At 41.0% G+C, this 22,920-nt stretch overlaps 1 protein-coding gene across 1 annotated transcript; it reads right to left on the bottom strand.

Moving 5' to 3' along the window:
• Window positions 1-2,358: 2,358 nt before the first annotated feature.
• MTFR1 (mitochondrial fission regulator 1) lies at window positions 2,359-22,294 on the bottom strand. Its single transcript, XM_033155311.1, has 8 exons — window positions 22,106-22,294; window positions 16,095-16,236; window positions 14,941-15,039; window positions 7,869-7,987; window positions 6,737-6,975; window positions 5,540-5,795; window positions 5,010-5,160; window positions 2,359-2,423 (listed from the first exon to the last, which is right to left on the bottom strand). The coding sequence occupies exons 2-8, from the start codon at window positions 16,158-16,160 to the stop codon at window positions 2,364-2,366; spliced, it is 990 nt and encodes a 329-aa protein (XP_033011202.1). The 5' UTR covers window positions 16,161-16,236; window positions 22,106-22,294; the 3' UTR covers window positions 2,359-2,363.
• Window positions 22,295-22,920: the final 626 nt, after the last annotated feature.

The raw sequence follows: 22,920 nt of genomic DNA, 5'->3' as shown, positions 1-22,920 counted from the left end.
AAATATACACACCTCTATCCAAGACTGCCAAGTAGCAGTAATTTGTGTTCATGTTGGGTACTCTTTCAAATATATGACAACTAGTGGTGCCTACAGACTGCATATAAATTTATTAAAAAGCATCAATACTGGACTTTGTTCTCTTTCTTTCCGTTTCTTTCCGTTCTTATTTCTCCCTCACTTTATTTTCAGATGAACAATGTATTCCAGTATTTTTCTAAGTAGATAGTACAACCCAGTTAAATGCTCTCCAAAATTTAGCAAACCAGCTAAGAAAACAAAGCGTAGATATAAACGTTTTATAAGCATTGATGAGTCCTCTAAGGTGTACTCAATTTGTTCTTCAAATTACTCAAATGTATCATACAAGGCTAGTCTGTCTTTAATTGTGCCTCAATAGGGTTAATTCCTCCCAGTCCAGTGGGACTTTCTCTGTTATGTACGCCCTTAATGGATCGGATCTTTCCAGATGCTATTCCCAGTGTACTTGTAGCAGCTGCCTCAACACTGAACTGCATACATTAGTCACAGGATCACAGAATTGTAGTTGGAAGGGTCCACAATGGTCATGTAACTCAACCCCCTGCAACGGAGGAATCTTTTGCCTAACGTGGAACCTGAACCCACAATCTTGAGAGTAAGAGTCTCATGCTTTACCGACTGAGCTATGTGATGAACGAAAAATGAAATCAAGAGCCAGTAAGTATCTTCTGATTTTAACTTTTTACATTGGTGGTACAGGGCTAAATGCACATGAGTGTAGAGAAACAACAGTTGGCGTTAAGGCATCTTGCAGCATTCTACAGATCAGATAAAAAAAAATCCATAAAACAAAGTTCTAAATTAAAAAAAACTTTAAAATGAAAGTTTTCAAACTTTTCAGGGACACTATACCACCTAGATTAAATTAGCTCTTCATAGAAAAACAGTGATAATTGTTTGACCACATGGGGTGTCAGTGGACTTGCACATGAAAACAGTTCTTTACCCCCCTCAAACATGCTGTTGAGGGTTGGAGCACATTGATGGGCTACAGGGGATGGAGGTGAAGTGTCACTTTATCTGCTGTTGCAATGTTGGATCTTGCTATTGTAATCTAAGTAACAAGCATTCACAAAATAATTGCCTTCTATTTCTAGAAATGAAATTTTATGCAGCACAAAAACAGAACTATACCGTACCCTTTTCCAAATACAACTTTTCTGTTTGTTGATTCCCCCACCCAAAAAAACCTAGCCAGGATGGGTCTTGCTCTACATCTTCAGTTGCTTGTTCCCTGTAAAAGCGCAAACTCCTACTGAACTGACTGGACTTGGTACCTGTAAAGTTACTGGGACTAATTGGGACAAATACTGCTGATGTTGACAAGAATGATCATAAGAACAACTAATAAGAAGAAAAATATAACCCAGGCTCTGTGACTTTACAGTTTAAGGTCTGAGGTGAAGAAGCCCTGCTTATCCTTCCATTGGTAAATTATATACAGTGGTACCTCGGGTTACGAACTTTATTCGTTATGGAGGTCCGTTCTTAACCTGAAACTGTTCTTAACCTGAGGTACCACTTTAGCTAATGGGGTCTCCCGCTGCCGCCGCGCAATTTGATCGCATCCTGAAGCAAAGTTCTTAACCTGAGGTAATATTTCTGGGTTAGCGGAGTCTGTAACCTGAAGCATCTGTAACCCAAGGTACCACTGTATTCTGCTCTAGTTTCCTAACACAGTATATGCAGCATTACTTCTATTGCGGTTACAGTGTTTAGTCCTGTACAAAAATATAGTCCAAACTTTGGCTAATTTATTGCCTATAAATATGCTGCAATGTAACGTGTTTTGAAGCAAAAATGAAATGCTTTATTGAAAGATAATTACTGAATTTAGAAGTTTGTATTGCTGGAGAATAAATAAGGTTTTTAAAGCCATGTCTCCTTCAAGGTTAGTGTTTGAGAGGTAGAGTAGCTTTAGTAAAGTCTGAGTGCTTCATTTAAAGAAGCTGAAAACACAGCATGAGATTTCTAAATGCAAAACGTAGTTCAAAATTAATGTGTAACAAACTAAAAATAAGTCATTAAAAATTCCCCTTACATTATACCAGTTATTGCACTGGAACTATAATAACTTAAAGTTAATTATTGTACACATGGTGTTTAAGAGTGTCAGTCATTCTTATACAGTATTGTATATTAATACTGTAATACCACATTGAATTTCTGTACTAAAAAGCTGTGTTACCACAATACAATATTTATATTCTTAAACCTATTATTCAGGCCCCTGGATTTTTTAAAAAGAACAAAACATTTGTTTCTCAACAAAGCAGAAGTAGTTGTAAAAAGTCCTTTTGTAGTGAGGTAATTCCACCCCCTTAAGAGTTTTCAATTAGATTCTTCATTTTTCCTGTAGGCTTCAGCATGTGTGGACCAAACTATAAAAAGAGAATGAGAGTAAGCTCAAGGATTTGCACATATTGGGAGTAAGTTCATACACCAAGGCTACAGGCTACAGCTAGCATGTACTCAAATATCATTCTTACACATTTCTTCTACTTGTGGTTTTTCCTGATCAATTTTAAAATTGAGAAATTTAAGAAGCAAACCCAGAAGTGAAATAATGGAGCTTAAAACCCAAATAGGGTTTATAAATATTTACATTTGTTTTAAAACTAATGATTTTATTTATATGAATGTTTAGAGGTTTTTGTTGATTCAGTGGTATATAAATCTCGTCAAATAAATAAAAGAGTGGAATTCAGTTAGTGGCCTTGCACTTGTATAAGGGCATTTGATGCAGCAGACACATTTGTTGACAGAAGAGCATGATGTGGGTAAGTTTTTGACAAATCCACTTTCTTCCTACACGAAGGCTACCAGATTTTGTTCAATGAATCCGGGGAAACTTTAATTAATTAATTAAATACTACACATTCGGGACGTTGATGCTGCAGCGATGGCAGTGGCAGAGGGGTGGCTGCCACCTTGACCTCAATTGCTACGTTTCCCCTTCCTCTGAGGCTTCTATCTCCTTTCTCCATGAGCCTGGGCAGCCCCTGAGTTGTTGGTTCTTCGGTGGTGGTGGTAGGGAAGCGGTGTGCAGTGGGTCAGGCATAGAAGGCAGAGAAGGAGGGCTGAGAGCAGTGGTGGCGGCGAGGCTTGGGCAGCACGATGCCTCCCTTCCCATCGGAGCAGCCCCAATCCCATTCCTACTTGCGTGCAAGCAGGAGGGGGCGGGGATCCCTCAGCTGGGAAGGGAAGCTTCCATTGCCTAACTGAGAGATCCCTGCCCCCTCCTGCTTGCATGCAAGCTCTGATAGGCAGCATGAAGCCTCCCTTCACAGCTTAGTTGCTAGGGTCAGGGAAGGTGGAGGCAGCCCAGAAGCTGCATCTTAGAGCCACTGCACCACCATCATATGGGGACTTCCAAGCAGCTCCTGAAGCCAGCCAGAGCCAACTGCTCTGGGCTACTGAGACTGCCGCTGCTGCATTTCCTGGGGATATTAGATGCATTCTGGGGATGGAATTTGTCCGGGGACTTATTTGCAAATCCAGGGACTGTCTCCGGGAAATGGGGACATCTGGTAACCCTATCCTACACCTTCCCTGCTGTTCCACAAGGCCTCTCAACTCTCTGGGGCCAATCTCCTGCAGGTGCTAGGAGAAGAGCGATTTGGCAAAAAGGGCCTCATCTTCTGTTAGCAGAGGCACCTGCAGGATCAAAAGCACTTCTGTTAGGACCAGGGCACCAAATGGAGTCAATCCTGTGTTCAGCATTCTTGAAGTACAAGTAAACCTTTGTTTGGCAAGAAGCTCTCTAGTTAGAATTAGGCTTCACCATCATGTCCATCTTGCCTTCCAAATTCTATGTACCTCTAATACAGTGACCAGTTATTTCATTACGTACTTGTTCTTGACCACCAACTGAAATAATGAACAATAGTTGCAACATACCCTCTGATGCCATTCTGCCTAAAGACCAACTAGCAATGGGACAAACTGCAAGTTAGCCCAGTTACTGGTGGTAGGTGACTGTTACAATCAAACATATTGGGGGGCCTTCATAGCTGGGAAATCCCCTCTCCCCAGTGCAAGTGTTGTTCTGAGGTTTGAAAAGAAGCTTCCTGCTCGCCTTGCCCTCAGTAATCTAGCACTATATTGCAGCTGCTCTATAGAAGGCTTGTATTTAACTACTTTTCTGGTTGCCAATAGGGATCAAGAATCTGCACGTGGGTATGTGAATTTTGCTCAAGGATGAGCAGGTTTCAAGAGACAGACTCCTTTTCTGCAGCTACTGTGGTAGCAAGGCAGACTGGCAAAGGAAGGGAGTGCTTCGCCTCTCCCTTTGCCAGCCTGCTGCACTGCTAGCCTGATCCTGTGAACTGCCCTGAGACCTGTGGGTATAGGGCAATATACAAATTTAATAAATAGTAAAAATGATAGAAATTTGTAGCAAACTGGTAAAAGGAGGGCTCCTTTTAGGAGAAAAAAAAGCAGGATTAGGCTTTTTGGGCAGGCTAGTAACTGTTATGGGCTTAACAATAAGGTTGCCCTATAGTATTTAACAACTTTCCTAGTCCATATGTAGCAAGGAATTACATGCAAGTGAACAAGAAGGCTAATGGACATCATGACATCATGCTAACTTCACCAGTCTGTTTGGTACAAGATAAAACAGACTAGCAGCCTGCATCTTCTGTAGATAGACCCATTTTATAATCCTACACTCCACGTGTGAGAAGGGTTTCACAGCCACACAGGCCAGCCCCTCGCATCAGCTGGCTGGAACATGTTAGAAAGAGTCCAAGTCAGAAAAGCTCTCCTCAGAAATTGTGTGCATAGGGGACAGAGAGACTTCTACACATTTCAGTGGAAAGCTGGGTCAACTTCCAGTGCATGATCCTTAAGATGTATGCTGTTGGCTACAACTAGAGTTTTAAAGGTCAAGGGAGAACTGGGAGGGAGGATTAAAATCTTAGTCACTGGAGTCCAATGAATCATAATTTGGATGCAGTGCTTACCAGCCTTGTTTCAGATTCAGGAGCCTGTTTTTCAGTTTCATCTGGGCTCTCACTTCGATATCGATAAGCAAATTTCTTTTTAAGAGCTTCAGCTATTAGTGCGGCAGGATCTGTTGGGTCGGCTGCTTTTTGTTTGGTGCTCTCATCTGGTCTTCAAAAGAATAGAGCAAAATTGTTGAGTTGTAGACATTTAAATGTCTTCAAAGAGACTGGCTTCCTCTCTCTCTCTACACCCCCCCCCAACCCGAAAGGGTTAGTACTACCAGCTACAACACATCTTCCAGCCTCTTTTATCTGATACAGCACATCTCCTGGCCCTGAGCTGCTAACTTAGCCTATGGAGGGATGTGATGTTCCTCCTAATCCGAAAGAGTGCATGATGGTGCAAGAGGGGGTTGTATGTGTTACCTTGATTAAGCAAATGAATGGCTATACTTACTTCTGTATGTAACCTAAGCAACCATCCATTGTTAAGTTTCCTCCCCCATCCCCCCCCAACCTTCCTGAACAGAGAGCTGTAGTAGATTCACCTTTTCACAGATCGCAGCTTTACATTGTTCATATCTTTGAGAATATCTAGCATGTTTGGTATTTCAGGCTTTTTCGAATCATCATCTAAAAAAGTTCGTCCGGAGTTTACTCTTTTTCCTTTGCGCTCCTTAATAAGATCAATGGCAGAAGTGCTCTGCTGGAGCGGTGGTGGAGGTGGAAGGGGCGGCGGCGGCGGCGGGGGCAGTGCTGGCACTCCTGCTAGGACAGGAACAGATGCTGTGGAACTTATTCCAGCTGCAACAAAATAGTCCATTTAATTATGCAACAATATTCTTCAGTAAATAATGGAACCCCAGTCTCTGGTTAGGCTTACTAGTGTTGAACAAGTTTTAAAATTTCTACCCAATGGGTGTGGATTCTGTTTAAGCCACTAGAGAATGCTAGAAGTCTTAAGTATGACAAATGTATAAATGAAAAGCCATCACCAACCATATTATAAAACGATGACCAAATCAGACATATTTGAACAGTGCAGCAGTGCTTTAGAGCTTGCAACTGCAGATGCTGGGTTGATTTTGGCAGCAGTCTCAGAAAATTTAATGTGCAACACTAAAGACCTTGCCAGCTAGGAAACAAGGTTGTTCTTCTTGTCCTTCCAATACCCTCCGCTGTCATGTTCAGATTGCTATGAAAAAGTAGATTATTAAGAGGGGATAAATGAGAAAAAGGAAAGGGAATGCAAGGCAATCAAGTAGTCAATGTCTTTATACTTCTTCCAAGAAGTACTGGCAGTCTTCCAATTCATGTTTAGCAGTCACTAATCAGAGATGAATAAGTTGGAAATATGGCTTAAAGAATAATTTAACACCCAAAATGTGTTAACTGAAGATTTCATAAAGTTGTTTTTAGTCATCAGAATAGTAATCAGACAAGCTTTGTCAACTACTGCCATTCAGCACCTTTAAAGTCAACAATGTCAGATAACACAGCAATGACTCAATGTCACCTTGAGCCTATGTTTTTGCAATTGTTTATGAAGGTATGAATAGTCCAGTGAATGGAACAGCAAAGTGTGACCCACTTCTAGTTCTCTTCTATCAAGTTGAGTTAAGTGAGATACCACAACTCATTCTATGGAAGTCACCACTTCTAATGCAAATAATAATCAGACCTATTGGAATGAAAGCCAATTTGAGAGAAAAGTTATAAAATTAGCTTTGTTATAAAAAAAATACCTGCTGTCATATTCTGCTGTTCTTGTAAGCTTACGATTTTGGCTATTTGCGCTCTTAAACTGGCAAGTTCATTTTCTAGCACGCTGATTTTCTGCAGAGCTTCATCATTTGTGGACACAGCAATCTTGGAGTCTTCTTTTTCTTGCAACGGCTTTGGCAAAGGTACTTGAATATTTTGATCTCTTCCTGAGCAGCCTTCACCTCTAGGATATGTTTGGGATTTTGACCAAACATCTGATCTGTAATCAACAAAACAATATACAGTAGTACTTAGTTTTTAAAAACCCCATTATTAAACAAGCTACAGGGAGCAATGGTGAGGAGAGGAGAAGGGGAGGGGAGTCCTGTTGTGTGACTAGAACTCCATGTGCACAGCATCTTATGCAGCCTAAACCTTCTATAGGCATGGTTTTTTTATTTTTTTTATTTTTTACTACTTCTTTGTACAGGGAATGGCTGCATAGGCTATTAAGACTGCCACAACTAGCTAGTTCTCACTTCAAATTGAATCCCCCAAATCTGATTTCTTTCATTAAGACACAGCCACCCCTTTCTCATCTTTCTGTAAATTTAATGTATAATGGCAGCCAAAATATTTTCATGTGTCACTATCAACACAGGAATGCACAAAAACCTATAGTCACACTTAATGTGAAACACTTCATAACAGCATATCAATTTCTGCAGGAATGGAAGATAGCACTGGCAATACTGTGGCTTTCTCTGCAGTCATCTCTTGTTTTATGGACTGTAGGATCATCATTAAGTAATGCAAAATGGAACCAATGTCTTCCCAACCCCACTTCACCAATATGTTAACTCTCTGCTTCTCATATTGTCAAAATGAAACTGGTGCATCTCAGAGGCAGTAATTTACGTCAAATTACAGAGTCCTAGCCTGCACCCAATAATCTAAACATTGGAAGCACCTGCCTTTGCATTGTTCATTCCCTATCTTCTAAGTGCCATGGGTGCTGAAACTTGTGACTCTGCTGTTTCTCTACCCATGGAAACAACACTTAACAGCATTCAAATGAACAGGATATCTAGTTCAGTTCAACACACTGCTTCTTCCCTTGAATCAGGTTGACTTAAAGAATCAACCACAGAGGGGCAGCTTCAAAAAACATACCTGAGCCGTGTAAAGACTTCACTTTCTTCTTCAGCAACCCACCCCACATCTGCAAGGGAGACCACTCCATCATCTCTCAGTGGGTTAGAATTATTGCCTTCTGAAGACTGAGATGGAAGCTAGATTTGAGTGGACAAGATTACATATTAGAATTCAAATAGCATTAAGTTGACAATGATTTCACACATAGTCTTGCTTCCTTGAGGGTAGTGGGAGGATGAAACACCCTCCTATTACGTTGGAGAGAAGTAGATGGAAAAGGGGAGAAAGATTTCACATCAGGGTTAAATCCTACAATGCCTTGAAGAATACTGCTTGTGAACTAAACACAGAAATTTTAGTATTAGCACAACTAATCTATGAAATACAAAACATGAACTAATACAGCACAACAAATTGCAAATAAACCTATGTTTTCCGATGTGTACAATCAGGCAAGTTTCACTTTAAGCTGCACCATAAGTCACTAGTTGCAAGTTGGAAAGTTACCTAAGCTAATAGTTACTGACACAGTCCATGGACAATTCACTAATCTCACCAAGCATCTAGCAGTGCCATTCTTTCAAAAGTGCCAAAAAGGAATGTTTTCATGCAAAAGAAGGTTCAGATTAAAGATTAATGTAAAAGGGAATAATCTTTTACATGGCAGAGCTAGTAAGAAACCTGGTCTGCATTCAGTGTGCTCTCCCAGTTAGTAATACTTTGGTGAGAAATAGGAGTAAAGATAGAAAGTGCAAAATGTACACTGGGAATATGCACTATGTGGCCAAATGATGTGGGTGCAGTTCTAATGTCAAATAGTATCTGTTTCCAGATCTGCCAACAAAGCTAAGAAAGCACCAGCATCAATACAAAAGGGTTGATACTGCTGTCTAGCAACTGTTGATTTTTTTCCCTACGCCAACTCCAAATATACAAAATATTTTTCTAGCCTTAAAGACTTGGAGCCAAATTTTTACAGACCTAAGCAGAGGTTTGCTATTACATATTCTGTGTAGATCTAGTTGTTGAGACAGACAGACAGAAAGACATAGAGAGAGAGAGATGTATACAGTGTAATGGCAGCCTATCCCTTTGGCTATCGGTGGGTTATTCTGACATGACTTCCAAGATGACTAAAATAGCAAGTTGAAGTATAGCTTTAAACTCTACAGTTGAAGCTCAATTAAGACATGACACTCAACTGCGACTCACACTAACAGTAGTTTAATGCAAACCATGTTTGAGCTCCCAGATGTACAGGCACATATTGGTTTAGAGCATTGCTACTCAAAGTGGCTGAGGCAACCCAGCCAGATGGGTGAGGTATAAATAATAATTTTTTTATTATTATTGTAAAGTGGTGGTCCATGGACCGGTGCTGTTCTGTGAGTCATCAGCTGCTGGCCCCTGGCAACTCCACACAGCCCAGGTTGGGTGGGGCATTTCAGGGACCAAATATGTTACTAGTTCTTAGCACATTAGGGGAGGGAATAGCTGATCCATCACATCAGATAACGTGAGAAGTGCTGGTTTAGAGCTTTTCATCTTAGTGCTTCAGTCTCTAGGTTATGGCTAGCCAACATGGAAGCCTCCAGATATTAGATTACAACTCCAATTATCTCTTTCCACTGGCCATGTTGGCTAGGGCTGATGGGAGTACAAGTGTCCCATATCCCCATCTGTGGCAAGCATCCAAATCACCCACCACACATTTCTTTGTCCAACTACACTACAACTTTAAAGTCACAACGTCTTATTAAAGCCGCAATCGTATGCCCACTTGAGCAGAATAAGTCCCATTGAATATAGTGGGTCTTGCTTCTGAGTAAGTGTGCATAGGACTGCCTCAATAGTTTCTCTCCTACAGTTGCAGAACAAAAACTTGCAGCAGCTAAAGCCCCCTATGTAAGCTCAAGCAGAAAATTAAGGCTCTAAAAGTTAATTTGATTTATGGTTCTTAATAGCAGTTAATTATGATTACAAGCATGCACTAATAGCTTAATCAAGTTTAATGAGAAAGGACAAAACTGACTTACTGCAGGTTCAGTGCACGATCCTGTGATATAATAGCTAAAGCAAGAAAGAAAGAAAAAAAGAGGGAAAGAGAGAACACTATAGAAAAGTTTCAGTGTATCAACAATCTAGAAAAAAGCACGAATTCAACCTTGGCACACAAGCTGATTCTGCTGCTGTGACACATATCAAATCCTCACAACTGAGTAATATAAGGCTGTTCAATTTAGGGAATTTAGGGAATGGATATAATCTCCTTTTCAGCTTGGAACCACATTAACTGTACCCAGAGAATATGTTTGCGTACTCTCTCCTCTAGCCGCTTCCCACTTTTGTTGGAAATATCTGTAGGGTTCACACATTCTTGGTTCAGTTCCAGAGAAAGCCATCATTTGTGCTCACCATTGATCCTCTGTGCCACACATGCCAAAGGATTTACAGAGGGGTGTTTGTCTCTGTGGTGCTGGGCTTCTGGAGCAGGCTGAAGCCAATCCCTTGTGCTGCTTTTGCATGGTCAGCAGCACAGAAAGAACCAACCTCTCCCCACTTCTGCAAGTGAGAGGAGAGGTTTCATGTCCTACCGAGCTTTCAAGCAATAGAAGCAGGCTCAAAAGCTCAGTGTCAAATAACAGACTTCAGTGAAGAAGAAGAAGAAGAGTTTGGATTTGATATCGCGCTTTATCACTACCTGAAGGAGTCTCAAAGCAGCTAACATTCTCCTTTCCCTTCCTCCCCCACAACACACACTCTGTGAGGTGAGTGGGGCTGAGAGACTTCAAAGAAGTGTGACTGGCCCAAGGTCACCCAGCAGCTGCATGTGGAGGAGCGGAGACGCAAACCCGGTTCCCCAGATTACGAGTCTACCGCTCTTAACCACTACACCACACTCTCCATTATCAGGAATCCTGGCTTACCAGAGGGCCAAAGCTCTTATTCCTGGTGAATAGTTTTATGGATGCAGGCCAGTGAGAAAATTTTGCAGATAGAGAGATGAAATATTATTCCTCCCTTTCTTTCCCAAATAAAGCTTGTTGACGCAGTCCATTTTCATGTTAAGAGGTAACATCTAAACCTCAAAGCCCATTTTAACTGGAAACAGGTAAGTGTGTAACAAAGAAGTTTGAATGCAGGTGGCTCAACAAAGGAAGGAAACATCTGTTCTTTTTACCTTTTATAAAAAGGCTAGAAACTATGTTCATTTTAATGTATCATACAAGCCTATTTTGAAACAGCTAAATTCAATGTAGTCATAAATTTAAAATCATTACTATACTTGAATATATTTTCTCTTCAAGAACAATTTAGAACCCCCAAGATTTCAGTAAAATTAAATGCTACTGTCATACGACTACAATAAAAACACAGAATTCACAACTAATGTAAAATTCTCTGAAAGATTTCTTTCCTCCCACTTTCAAATTTGAAGAATGAATGCTATTGTAAATCATGTTTAATTAAAACAGTAACTTCAGAACTGCATGCATCACAAGGACACAGTTTTATTTAAAATCTGTGGAACTATTGTGAGAAACTTTGCAGAAGAACAAGCATATGCAAAACCAGAATCCTGGGTAGCAGTGGTACCCTCAGCCTACAAACACTTATCTGGCATTTGGCATATAATCACAATATGACTTGCATTATTACAGAACTACGGTAAGATTCCAAAAATGTTACACTTGTTTATATTGAATGAACACATATTATTCTAAAAGTCAAAATAATGTTCTTTATATTTGAAACATGTATTTCTATTACATTTGTTTGCCCTTCAAAGATTCTATGTATCTATTTCTCTCCACCTTTATAAGAAGTGCCAACACTTCTTCCCCAGCCCTGTTTCGCCATTTTGTTCCATCTGATTTTCACTTAATTATAAATAAAAGTGTCTACTATTCTATGTAACATTAGGACTCTTCATCCAACTCCATCCCATTTAACTGTGTTTCCACAACTCAATAATGCACTTATACAACTCCAGGCTAACATTGAGAAGAAATAATTATGAAACTGTATGCCTGTATATATTAATCCTCCAGCTGGGAAGCAAAATGAAGAATTTTGTGGCACCCTAAAAACTAACACATTATAATATATACTTTTGTAAGCTAATCTGATTTAGTGGACTGTAGTCCATGAAAGCTTATGCCACAAGAAATTTGTTAGTCTTTTAGGTGCCACAAAGCTGTTATTCATTCATTCATTCATTCATACATTCTATTTAGTTGTAATTATGCTGTGCCTTTCCCCCAGAAGTAGGACTCACAGCTGCTCACAAAAATTTAAAAAAATACCAATAAAACACAAATAGCTAAAAACACATAAATGGTTATTGTTAAAAAGTAATTAAATTGTATTTTGAATTAAAACAATGTAAAAAACTAAAATGCAGATAGTAAAAAAAAACCATACAGCACACTATTAAGACCCCTTTCCTTAAGAACAGCCAGTTCCCAGAAGCTTGAAAAAAAAGACTTAACTTGCTGGGAAAAGGACAAGGAGGAAGCTAGTCCAGCTTCTTTAGGGAGTTCCGAAGTCTCAGAACAGCCACCAAGAAGGCCCTCTCCTGCATCCCCATGAGACATGCCTGTGAAGGTGGCAAGACTAAAAGTAAAACCTCCCGCAAAGACCTGAGCTTGGACATTCATATAGAAAAATATGATCCTTCAGATAGCCTGGACCAAAGCTGTACAGGGCTTTAGATCAGTGTTTTTCAACCACTGTTCCGCGGCACACTAGTGTGCCGCGAGATGTTGCCTGGTGTGCCGTGGGAAAAATTGAAAAAATTAAAGAGAATTACTTTATATATAGTCAATATAAGCACAGAGTTAATTTTTTTAACATTTTCTAATGGTGGTGTGCCTTGTAATTTTTTTCATGAAACAAGTGTGCCTTTGCCCAAAAAAGGTTGAAAAACACTGCTTTAGATATCATAACCAGCCCTTTGAACTGTGCCTGAAAACAGACTGGTAGCCAGTGAAGCTCTTGTAACAAGGGAGTTGTGTCCCTATTAACCCTCTAGTAATAATAATAATAATAATAATAATAAGAAGAAGAAGAAGAAGAAGAAGAAGAGGAGTTTGGATTTGATATCCTGCTTTATCACTACCCGAAGGAGTCTCAAAGCGGCTCACATTCTCTTTTCCCTTCCTCCCCCACAACAAACACTCTGTGAGGTGAGTGGGGCCGAGAGACTTCTAAGAAGTGTGACTAGCCCAAGGTCACCCAGCAGCTGCATGTGGAGGAACGGAGACGTGAACCTGGTTCACCAGATTACGAGTCTACCACTCTTAACCACTACACCACACTGACTCTCAAAAAATTATTTATTTTTTGTACCCTACCCATCTGACAGGGTTGCCCCAGCCACTCTGAGTGGCTTCCAACAGAATATATGAAAACACAACAGAACACATCATGTTAAAAGCTTCTTGATACTTTTTATCCTTTGTCTGACCTTTCTTAACACAGCTGAATCACAAGCAGTGTTTACATGGCAAAGTGTGGGTTGAGTAAATGCAATTAGAGCTCTCCCTTCTAAGCATATAGAAAGTATTTGTGCAAGAGCTGGCCATATACAGATTTTTTTCAACTCACAGTGACACCTTAACAAGCCACTGCTGAACCCCATTTCCAAAGCTTCATAACAATAACATAGAATGGGAATATGGGTATGCAGTGAAGGAAACATCCGAGAAGATAATTACCATTTACTCTGTCAACATGCCAAGATTTAAAAAGTCATAGATGTGACTCCTGGGGCTGTAGACAAAAGGAGCTCTGTTTCAATAAAAAAATTCTCAAGTTCAGAGCCAATTTCTAGCTGCATTAGAGACACTCACTCACTCAACATTTGCAGTAATAGGCTCTGCTGCTCCACAAAGTTACTCTACAGCAAGTTAATACAACATGCATAACCACTCTACAATAGGAAGAAGACTGGGACAAATCCCTCTTCTAAGATGACAGACACACAGCAAAGTTTTAAAACTACTTAACTTTATTTTCATGAAAGCAAACTTTTCAAAGCATAGATCTACACTAGGAAGTGCACCAGAATATTCATTGGAAGAGTTCCCTGGACTTGTAGGCAGATGTTTAATGACACCTATCTCTACTACTCCCCAGTGTCAATACTATTAAGCTTCCAACTAACAAGATGCATTTTAAGACGTTTCCCCATGAGATTCAACAATTTTAAAAACAACTAACAAGAAGTACAGTTTTAAAGGAAGTTATACAATTTGCAAAACCTGTCTGTTGGGTTAGCAGGCTGCTCAGAAGATAGAGAATGTAAACTATTAAAACATAATGACAAAGGTAATTTTTAATAATTATACAGAACCTTCAACAAAATGCTGTAGTGTGTTTCCAGCTCCTAAGAGGAGGATCCTTGGAGGTCTGTTCAGACCTTCTAAGTCATGTATAGCACAAAGAGGTGAGTATTGTAAGCTCACCAGCACATTTGCTATAAGTTTTAGGTGCTTCAACAGGTCCACTCTTTCTCTCCGACTCCCAACACCTCACCTTACACATTAGTACATCCTGAAAGCTGGTCCTTTCAAGCTTTTTTAAAGAATATTTTTCTCTTTATTTGCAAAAGCCTCCCCCCTATGTAAAACATCAAGGTCTGCTTCACATACACTACCCCTTCTCCCTGCCCACCCCTGAACTGATGGAAACCATCTGTCCTGTGAGGAAGAAGAGATCAAGGGAGGCATGCATTGACAAACTACATTGCCTGCTCTACTCGCCATGTTATATTGTTTCTTTTCATACTTACAAATTGTAAACTGCCTTGGCAGAAAGGCAGTACAGTATATATGAATGCAATGCATGAATGAATGATCACTGATTAAATTTTGATGGTTACTGTTTTGTTTTAAACTGCTAGACAGTTGTAGTAGTTTTCTATTAGAGAAAAGTATTCTGGTTATGAGATTATTTGACACAGCTTACAAATTCACAGATGCAAGAACGTACCAACAGTCTAGACCCAGATCCCATTAGTTTGCTCTGACCACTAAGATTAATTTAATTTCCCTCTGGAAAGTGAAACAAATATTTAAAATCTTACCTGAAACTGAACTCTTGGACACTGTATCAGCGAGAGGTTGGTGCCAATTTTCCTTACAATACTTCTATCGCGACCATAAGGCTTACTAGACCAAAGTAACTGGAAGAATAAAAGAAAAACAATTTTATTACTGCCTAACATGATCTGCCTATCATGGAAATAATTTGTTTCCTTAAGTTTCACTGCAAATCCAGATCACCTGGGAGTAAGCCCCAGTTAATGCACTTTTGAATAAATATGCACAGATGTGCACTGCAATGCCGCTGTATAAAGAGAAGTACATTGTGCAACATCATCCATCATCACACAAATACTTGTCCAATGGAACTTTTTCATTCTCTCTCTCCCCCCACCCCCACCCCACAAAAAAAGGAACAGGGCAGGTTTGGGGATGTGCAGGGGGGAAGGAAATCTGTTCGGCTGTCAGAACAGCTACCATGAGATTTCATGCATTATGTTTTAACAAGGACGATGTGATCTACACTGGAATTCTCATATGGACAGAAGACTAGAGCAAGGATAAGGAAATAAATTTGGCCAGTGGGCCAGACTTTGAGTTCCTCCACCACCACCAGGCCATTTTGAGTTTTGAAATGGATGCAGACAAGCAAGCCCACTCACTTGTCAATCCCTTGACGTAAGGTGAGTCATTTCTCTTTTGTAGCATGACAAGCCATGCTAAAAATAGAAATACAAGCCCAATTAAGCAGGGCTTGAAGTTACTGATGATCAGTAGTGACTTCAAGCTACACTTTCTTTTAAATTATATTTTAATTGATGCTTTTATTGTTTTAATCTAGTCTCCCAATTTTAAGTAATCCTCCTTGGAACCTTAGGGTGAAGGATGGGATAAAAGCCTGAATAAATAAAAAAATTAATGTGTTTATAATACAGAGATTTGACTACCCCTTCTAATGTAACATTCATCTAACTCCTGGGCAAAAAAGCATACTGTGATGTGTTGACAAAAAGTGTACAATGACAAGGCCAAATGCACTTTGGAGGAGGGAGTTCTATAACCTGGGGGCCACAGGCACAAAAGGATCCTCTCAAACACTACTGCTCCATGACCCTCAAAAGGGTGGCACTGTCAATAGGGTATCTCACACTGATCCTAACACCCAGGCAGGTCTGTACTTCACTGTAACACTTACTGATTCCATAGTCAATGCTGCTTGCTCAAATATCACTCTAAATAGGTGCTTAATCCAGTAAATCATCTGGAACAATGCAGGGTTTCCACAATCTTGTTAGCTAACCACCTCAGTTTGATGGAATGCAGATGTTCCATAGTCACTCTGGGGGGAAAAAACACAAGTGTGAAACCATGTATGCAACTCTTTCAAATTATGAGCAATGATCTAGAAGAAAACATATCAAAAAAGCTAAGTCCATAATTTTCACTGCTAGTACGCAATCAGTATTTATTAACTGTAATTTGTAAACTCACTTTTAGGCTCTGTAAAAACAGTCAAGTAGGATTTCCATAAATTGAAAATAAAGTTCTGGGGGCAAGCAGGTTTGGTCAGCAGTGTCATCATTACATTGATGTCAATTGGCTCTACTTTTCCTTTCCATGTTCAGTTCCCAAGGAGGCTGTTGAAATCCTAAACCAGTACCTGGTGGCAGTTCTGGGATGGATGCAGGCAAACAAGCTAAAACTGAATAAAGCAAGATGATGCTGTGGGTGGGGAGTTACCCAGTTCCAGAAGATAGTTTACAACTGGTTTTGGATGGACTGGTACTCTCCCTGATAGAAGTGTGCAGTTTGGGAGTGCACATGAATTTGGCACTGACTGGGGAAACCCAGTAAGTTATCAGTGACCAGGAGTGTTTTTGTTTTTTCTTTTACCAGCACTGGCTTGTATGCCACCTGCTCCCTATCATGAATGGGATGACTCTGCTACAGTCACCTACATTTTGGTCATATCCCAACCAGACTACTGCAATGTGTTCTATGTGGGGCTGCCTTTGGAAACTTCAGGTGGTTCAGAATGTGGCTGCCAAGGTTCCACTCTGTTTGTGTGTATCTGTGTATCTATGGAACATAACTGACAAGAAAGTAAGGTAAAGGTAATGGGACTCCTGACCGTTAGGTCCAGTCGTGGACGACTCTGGGGTTGCGGCGCTCATCTCGCTTTACTGGCCGAGGGAGCCGGCGTACAGCTTCTGGGTCATGTGGCCAGCATGACTAAGATGCTTCTGGCGAACCAGAGCAGTTCACAGAAATGCCATTTACCTTCCTGCAGTACCTATTTATCTACTTGCACTTCGTGCTTTCGAACTGCTAGGTTGGCAGGAGCAGGGACTGAGCAACGGGAGCTCACCCCGTCGCGGGGATTTGAACAGCTGATCTTCTGATCGGCAAGCCCTAGGCTCTCTGGTTTAACCCACAGCACCACTACAAGAAAGTAGTGACAAATAAAAGAGAAGATTCTTAAGAGCTTATGTTTTTAAGAAGCTTGTATTTCATTCAAACACCTCTCACAAGGAACATTGGTTATATCTTGTGCACATCTAAGCCACAATGTTTCCATTTTTAGAAATCTTACACTGCTTCCAGTCCTGTGATAAATGCCCAAAATTTGTCCTTTTTTATAACAGAAACAAATAATGAATGATAAAACTTGATTTAAGACAGCATGAAATAGTTAATGATAAAGTATTTCAGAAAGTAGCCTGGAGAGCTGCAGTTCTCACCATGTCTCCATTTACACTTTAGTCTCACATACCCACATTTACATGGCAACTTGACTAAGGGTCAATATGCCCTTGGCCTGAAAATGGTGTATTTCAGGATTTTTGAATCAAATGCATGCATCATCAAAAAAAACCACAAATACCTAATGTTCTCAGTTTAGTCCCTCAAAGGAACAAGATGAATTTGATGATGTGAACATATATGATCATTTTGGAAACTTGTTAAACTTCTTAGTCAGCTACAAAATGGAAAAACTGAATGGAATTTTTTAAAAAACGACAAGTCAGCAGACTATAAGACACTTGAGACAGTTCTAGCAAGAACTGTTGTAGTTAATTCATTGCCAGTACTTTCATTACAACCTTGTTTTAGTCAACAGTTTACCACTCCTAAGTAATAATATCTTCATGTGGGAACTTGGCACAGGCAACCTCAGTTGCACTGCCTTGGGGTTTACCGTTTATGGGATGTTTGAGATGCTGGTGCAGCTGTTCAGCTGAATTTCTCACATGCAGTACACGGTATGCAGTTCAGGGCTGTCATTGATTTTGTATCCCTTTGAACCTGGAATCATTTTCTTAGACTTAGATGGATCATTCCAGAAGACTAAAGCATACTTGCTTAAAAAAGCACAAATATCTGCTAGCAGCAAGTTATTCTCTGACCCATCTGGGAAATAATGTATCACCCACTCTCAAACCTAAACATGACAATACGTACTGTAATTCTATGTTTCCATTCTGGAAGCCGTAGAAGGGGAAAAACCAGGAGCCCTCTTTGCAAACTTTGACTTCCCCTTGGCTTCTCAACAAAGCAATCTGAAATTATTATGGGTAGCTGCATAGCTTTCTACTGCCACTTATTTGTGATTATCCCCCTACCCCTATCTCCTCACCCCCCCCATGCCACCTACCCACATTAACATTTAAAGTTTATGACATAAACTTTCAGGGATTAGACTCTAGTCATAATTCATCAGATGCAAGTGGACTTATATTCATGAAATCTCATGCCATAATAAGGCATTTTCTGCTTTTGCTGCTACAGACTAACATGGCTACATTTTTGTACCTATCTGCACAGGAAAAGATGAAACAGTCTTCCAGGTGAGCCTATCTGACTGGAACTGGCTCTCTAGAGTCTTAGACAGATTTTCTTCCACTACATGATCCTTTCAACTGAAGATGCCAGAGATCAAAATGGGGACTTCATACATGCAAAGTATGTGCCCTACTACCACTGAGCAACAAATCCCCTCCTTGGCCTCTACTCATCTGCCACTATCCTAATGTCAGCAAACGTCCCGCTGGGGCAAGTTGTGAGACTGACCCCCCCCCCCCAGGTAGGGACGAAGCTTGGGTGCACTCCTGGCTACTCGAGTCCAGGGGCACATTGATATGCGACTGTTCCCCAGCGTGAAGAACAACACACACAAGCCATTAAGGCTAAACTACTTTATTGTAGATAAGATGCAGAGTGTGTCTCTGCTTGTCAGCTCAGTAAGTCAGAACTGTGCATCTACATGTCCAGCATCTCTCGAGCCAGAAGTGAAAGTAAGGTACAATAACATCACATGTGTGAGAAAGCAGATAGGCATGTACAAATATCCTGACACCTAACTGTGCTTCCTCAGCTCTTTAAATCTAAGAAAAGCAGCTTACTGAGCAAGGCTGCATTGTTAAGAAAAACAATTTTAAAGTAATTTTATCCTGACCTTTAAAATGTTCTTTCCAGGAGGAGGAAACATATAGGATGGTAGTCAATGACAGACCAATTGGAGTAATTAATTTCAATTGGTGTACTCTGAGTAGAAATTCATGAAATACAACTCATAGTCATCTTGGGTTGGCACAGGAACAAATATTGGTATCAGAGTTGGAAGGGACCACAAGGATCATCTAGTCTAACCTCCTGCAATGCAGAAATCTTTGACCAATGTGGGGCTCAAACTCATGACCCTGAGATTAAGAGTCTCATGCTCTTCCGACTGAGCTATATGCTTACTACATTTGGTTTATTTGAAACAAATAGAGCATGATCCTAAATCAAACAGCAAGTAATGTTATTGCTTATTTGAGCTGTGTGGGTGCTGCACAGGGGGAATGACATAGGGAACCATGTGACAGGCACATTCACATGCAAACTAGGCCAGTGTAATGAAAACCCCAAACTTATGGAAAAATCAATTAATATGCCTCAAAATGCGAATGGCTGATTTGGCAACAGGGGACACAAACAATTAACCTTCATTGCATACAGTGGCCAGCAAGTGCAGTTTGGATTTAAATATCTACACTCCTGTCTTTCTTCATTCCTTCCCTCACCTCTTCTTTTTATAAGTAGGTTGTAAGCCTGTAGCACCTAGATCCCTGATGTGCTTTAGAATATTATTCAGTATTTTCTAAGGACAGATCCTGAAGTTGAGGCTCCAGTACTTTGGCCACTTCATGAGAAGAGAAGACTCCCTAGAAAAGACCCTGATGTTGGGAAAGATGGAGGGCACAAGGAGAAGGGGACGACAAAGGATGAGATGGTTGGACAGTGTTCTTGAAGCGACTAGCATGAGTTTGGCCAAACTGCGGGAGGCAGTGAAAGATAGGTGTGCATGGCGTGCTCTGGTCCATGGGGCCACGAAGAGTCAGACACGACTGAAGAACAACAAAAGTATACCCAGTAATACATAAGATACCAGGAACATAATTTATGCATTATATCTGAGTGCATAAGCAATCCCTATTCACTTTCCATTTGACTTTGTGGTCACTAATTGAGGATGAATCAACCTAATGACCTGGCTAGGTGAGGGTTTGCTACTCAAAATTTCCAGTTTTGCACATGTTACTCAGTTGCAACTATTCTGTATGCAGTACAAATATGTTTTCTTGAACTGCCACTTATTTTGGCAAGCCCCATTTTAAGCTAGATAGTCTGAAACAATAATGTTCATATTTTAAAGCCCTACAAATACCTATGATAATGAAATAGAAATGCAAGGCTTTTATATTCCTTTAAAAATATTTGCCTAATTTATAGGTGCAGATAATTTTCGTTTGCGGTACAAACACTGGTTGCCACAATGAGCACAGTATACTGGAAGCTGCTTTGTATCAGAGATCAGGTACATCCATCTATACCAATATTATCTCCCTTGACTCACAGCAGCTCTCTGGGGCCTCAGGCATTCTCATCACCTGCTACCTGATCCTTTTAATTGGAGATTCCAGTTTCTGCATGCAAACCATGTGTTCTACCACTGGTCTATGGCTCCTTCTCCAAAATGCTGTCTGAGCTTTAACAGAACACACAAACCACATAATCTTGAAGAAAAAGAGTCCTCATTTTTATGTCATCTTAAAAATACTTGTCTTTCTTATTATTATTTTATTTATACCCCACCCATCTGGCTGGGTTTCCCCAGCCACTCTCAAAGCATCAACATTACAAGACTTGCAATTTCTAAATGACTTCCACCTAAACGTAACTATGTTTTCTAAACACTATTATTCTCTGCAAAACTTGCTTTTATATACCCAGCAATGTAAAAAGCACCAGAATGAACAAGGTCTAGCTAGGTTAGATACAAGTTTTTGACGTGTGTGTGTGTGTGAATTATTCAAATGTGGCAAAAACAAATCTTGAACTCAGTACTGACAAAAAAGTCAAAATGCCTTGCTTCCCCGCCTCTGCTTTTTGTTTACAGCAGTCACCACTGAGCTGGCACAGGCAGGCAAGTTTCAAAGTGCTAGCAACGATGGCCCACAGTGTTGTTTACTAGGACGCAGTAGGAGAAGAGAACAGAGCTTCTCAAGGTTAGCCGCTGTCTAACCAGTGTCGGGAGAAAAAGAGAACTCAGACGGCGGAGCATTTTGACCTTTCACTTGACTCCTGCAAAAAAATAAATAAAAAGCAGTGCCTATCTTGTAACCCAAGGAGCGGCCAGATTTAGGCCTAACCCTGGAAATCAGGCTTTTCTGCCGACAGTGTGCCCTTATTCCTCGACAACGCGATGACTGGTTGCGTTTACTCAAGGGGGGGGGGCACGGCACATGCTCAGAGGCACCCTCGCCCCCATTATTATTATTATTTTACTGTTAGCGCTACAGTACTACATGCTCCCAGGTTGGAATGTGCCTCGGATCAAGGCCCGCTTTAAGGAAAAGCGGAGAGAAAGCAACAGTGCTCTCAACGAATTGTGGGACTAAGCGGCACCCGGCGCGAGAAGCTCTGGGGCCACCGCCACGTCACTCGCTCCCATCCCCAGCCGCACCGGGGTGAGATTGGCGGGTCCCCTCAGGCGCCTGTGCGGGCATCCTCAAGTCCAGACGGCCAACTTCTCCCTCAGCCCCCTCCGAAGCCGGTTCAAAAGCCCCTCCCGTACCAAGGGCCGCGCGAAGTGCTAAAACCGCAACAGCGGACCCAGGGACCGCAGCACGAACGGAGAGGGCCGCCGCCGCTCAAACTCACCGCCTCGCCCTGCCGGTAATACTCCTTTCTCAGTCACCTCAGCAGCCGCCAAGTCCCGGCAGTTCATTCCCACACACGCTCCTCATCTCTCCCCCGCCCGTCTCCTTCAACAACCAATCCTCCAGCTGCACCGGCTACAGCTCTTGGCCAATCATCGTTTAACCTTGCGGGAGGTGAGGCTTCAGCTCCCGCCTTATCCGGGTCACAAGACGTTAGCCTACCATCAAGACGGGAAAGAAGCCGGGTGACTTGGTTTGCGGACAAGCTAGGAAATTCTTGCTCTTCACGTGAACAGTACTGAAGGATCGCGTGAGAGCGCCATCTGCCGGTACGGAGCGCTCGGTACAACCGCCAATGATTACTTAGCAGAGCGTAGTAAAGCTGTACAACTGTTGTTTCTCTTCTCGTCCGAACTAGATGCTACGACGGTAGCATTTCGCAACTCGCTTTTATCAGTACTGTCGTTATAAAATGGATTGCAATAGGCAAATTAAAAATTATCTTAGGACTGCAGTAGCCCTGTGCAATAATATGGCTTGATGCGCTGTCCAGCGTTTGTTTTAAATACGTAGTTGTTTTGATTTTATATTATATATTTGTATTGAATTTTACGTCTTGTAAGCTGCCTTGTGAACAGCCTAAACGTGGCCTAAGCCTAAGGTATAAGACAGCTTCCTAAGTTCCTACTACTTTGATGAGGCTTACTCCCAAGTAAGAATGTTTAGGCTTGGATTCTTATTCTATACAATCCAAATAGATCATAGATCGTAGAATTGGAAGAGAACCAGAGGATCATCTAGTCCAACCCACTGCAA

This window comes from Lacerta agilis, chromosome 7 (assembly GCF_009819535.1).
Source record: "Lacerta agilis isolate rLacAgi1 chromosome 7, rLacAgi1.pri, whole genome shotgun sequence".
NCBI lineage: Eukaryota > Metazoa > Chordata > Lepidosauria > Squamata > Lacertidae > Lacerta > Lacerta agilis.
The sequence above is the reverse complement of the archived record's forward strand: the minus strand, read 5'-3'. Positions and strand labels throughout refer to the sequence as shown.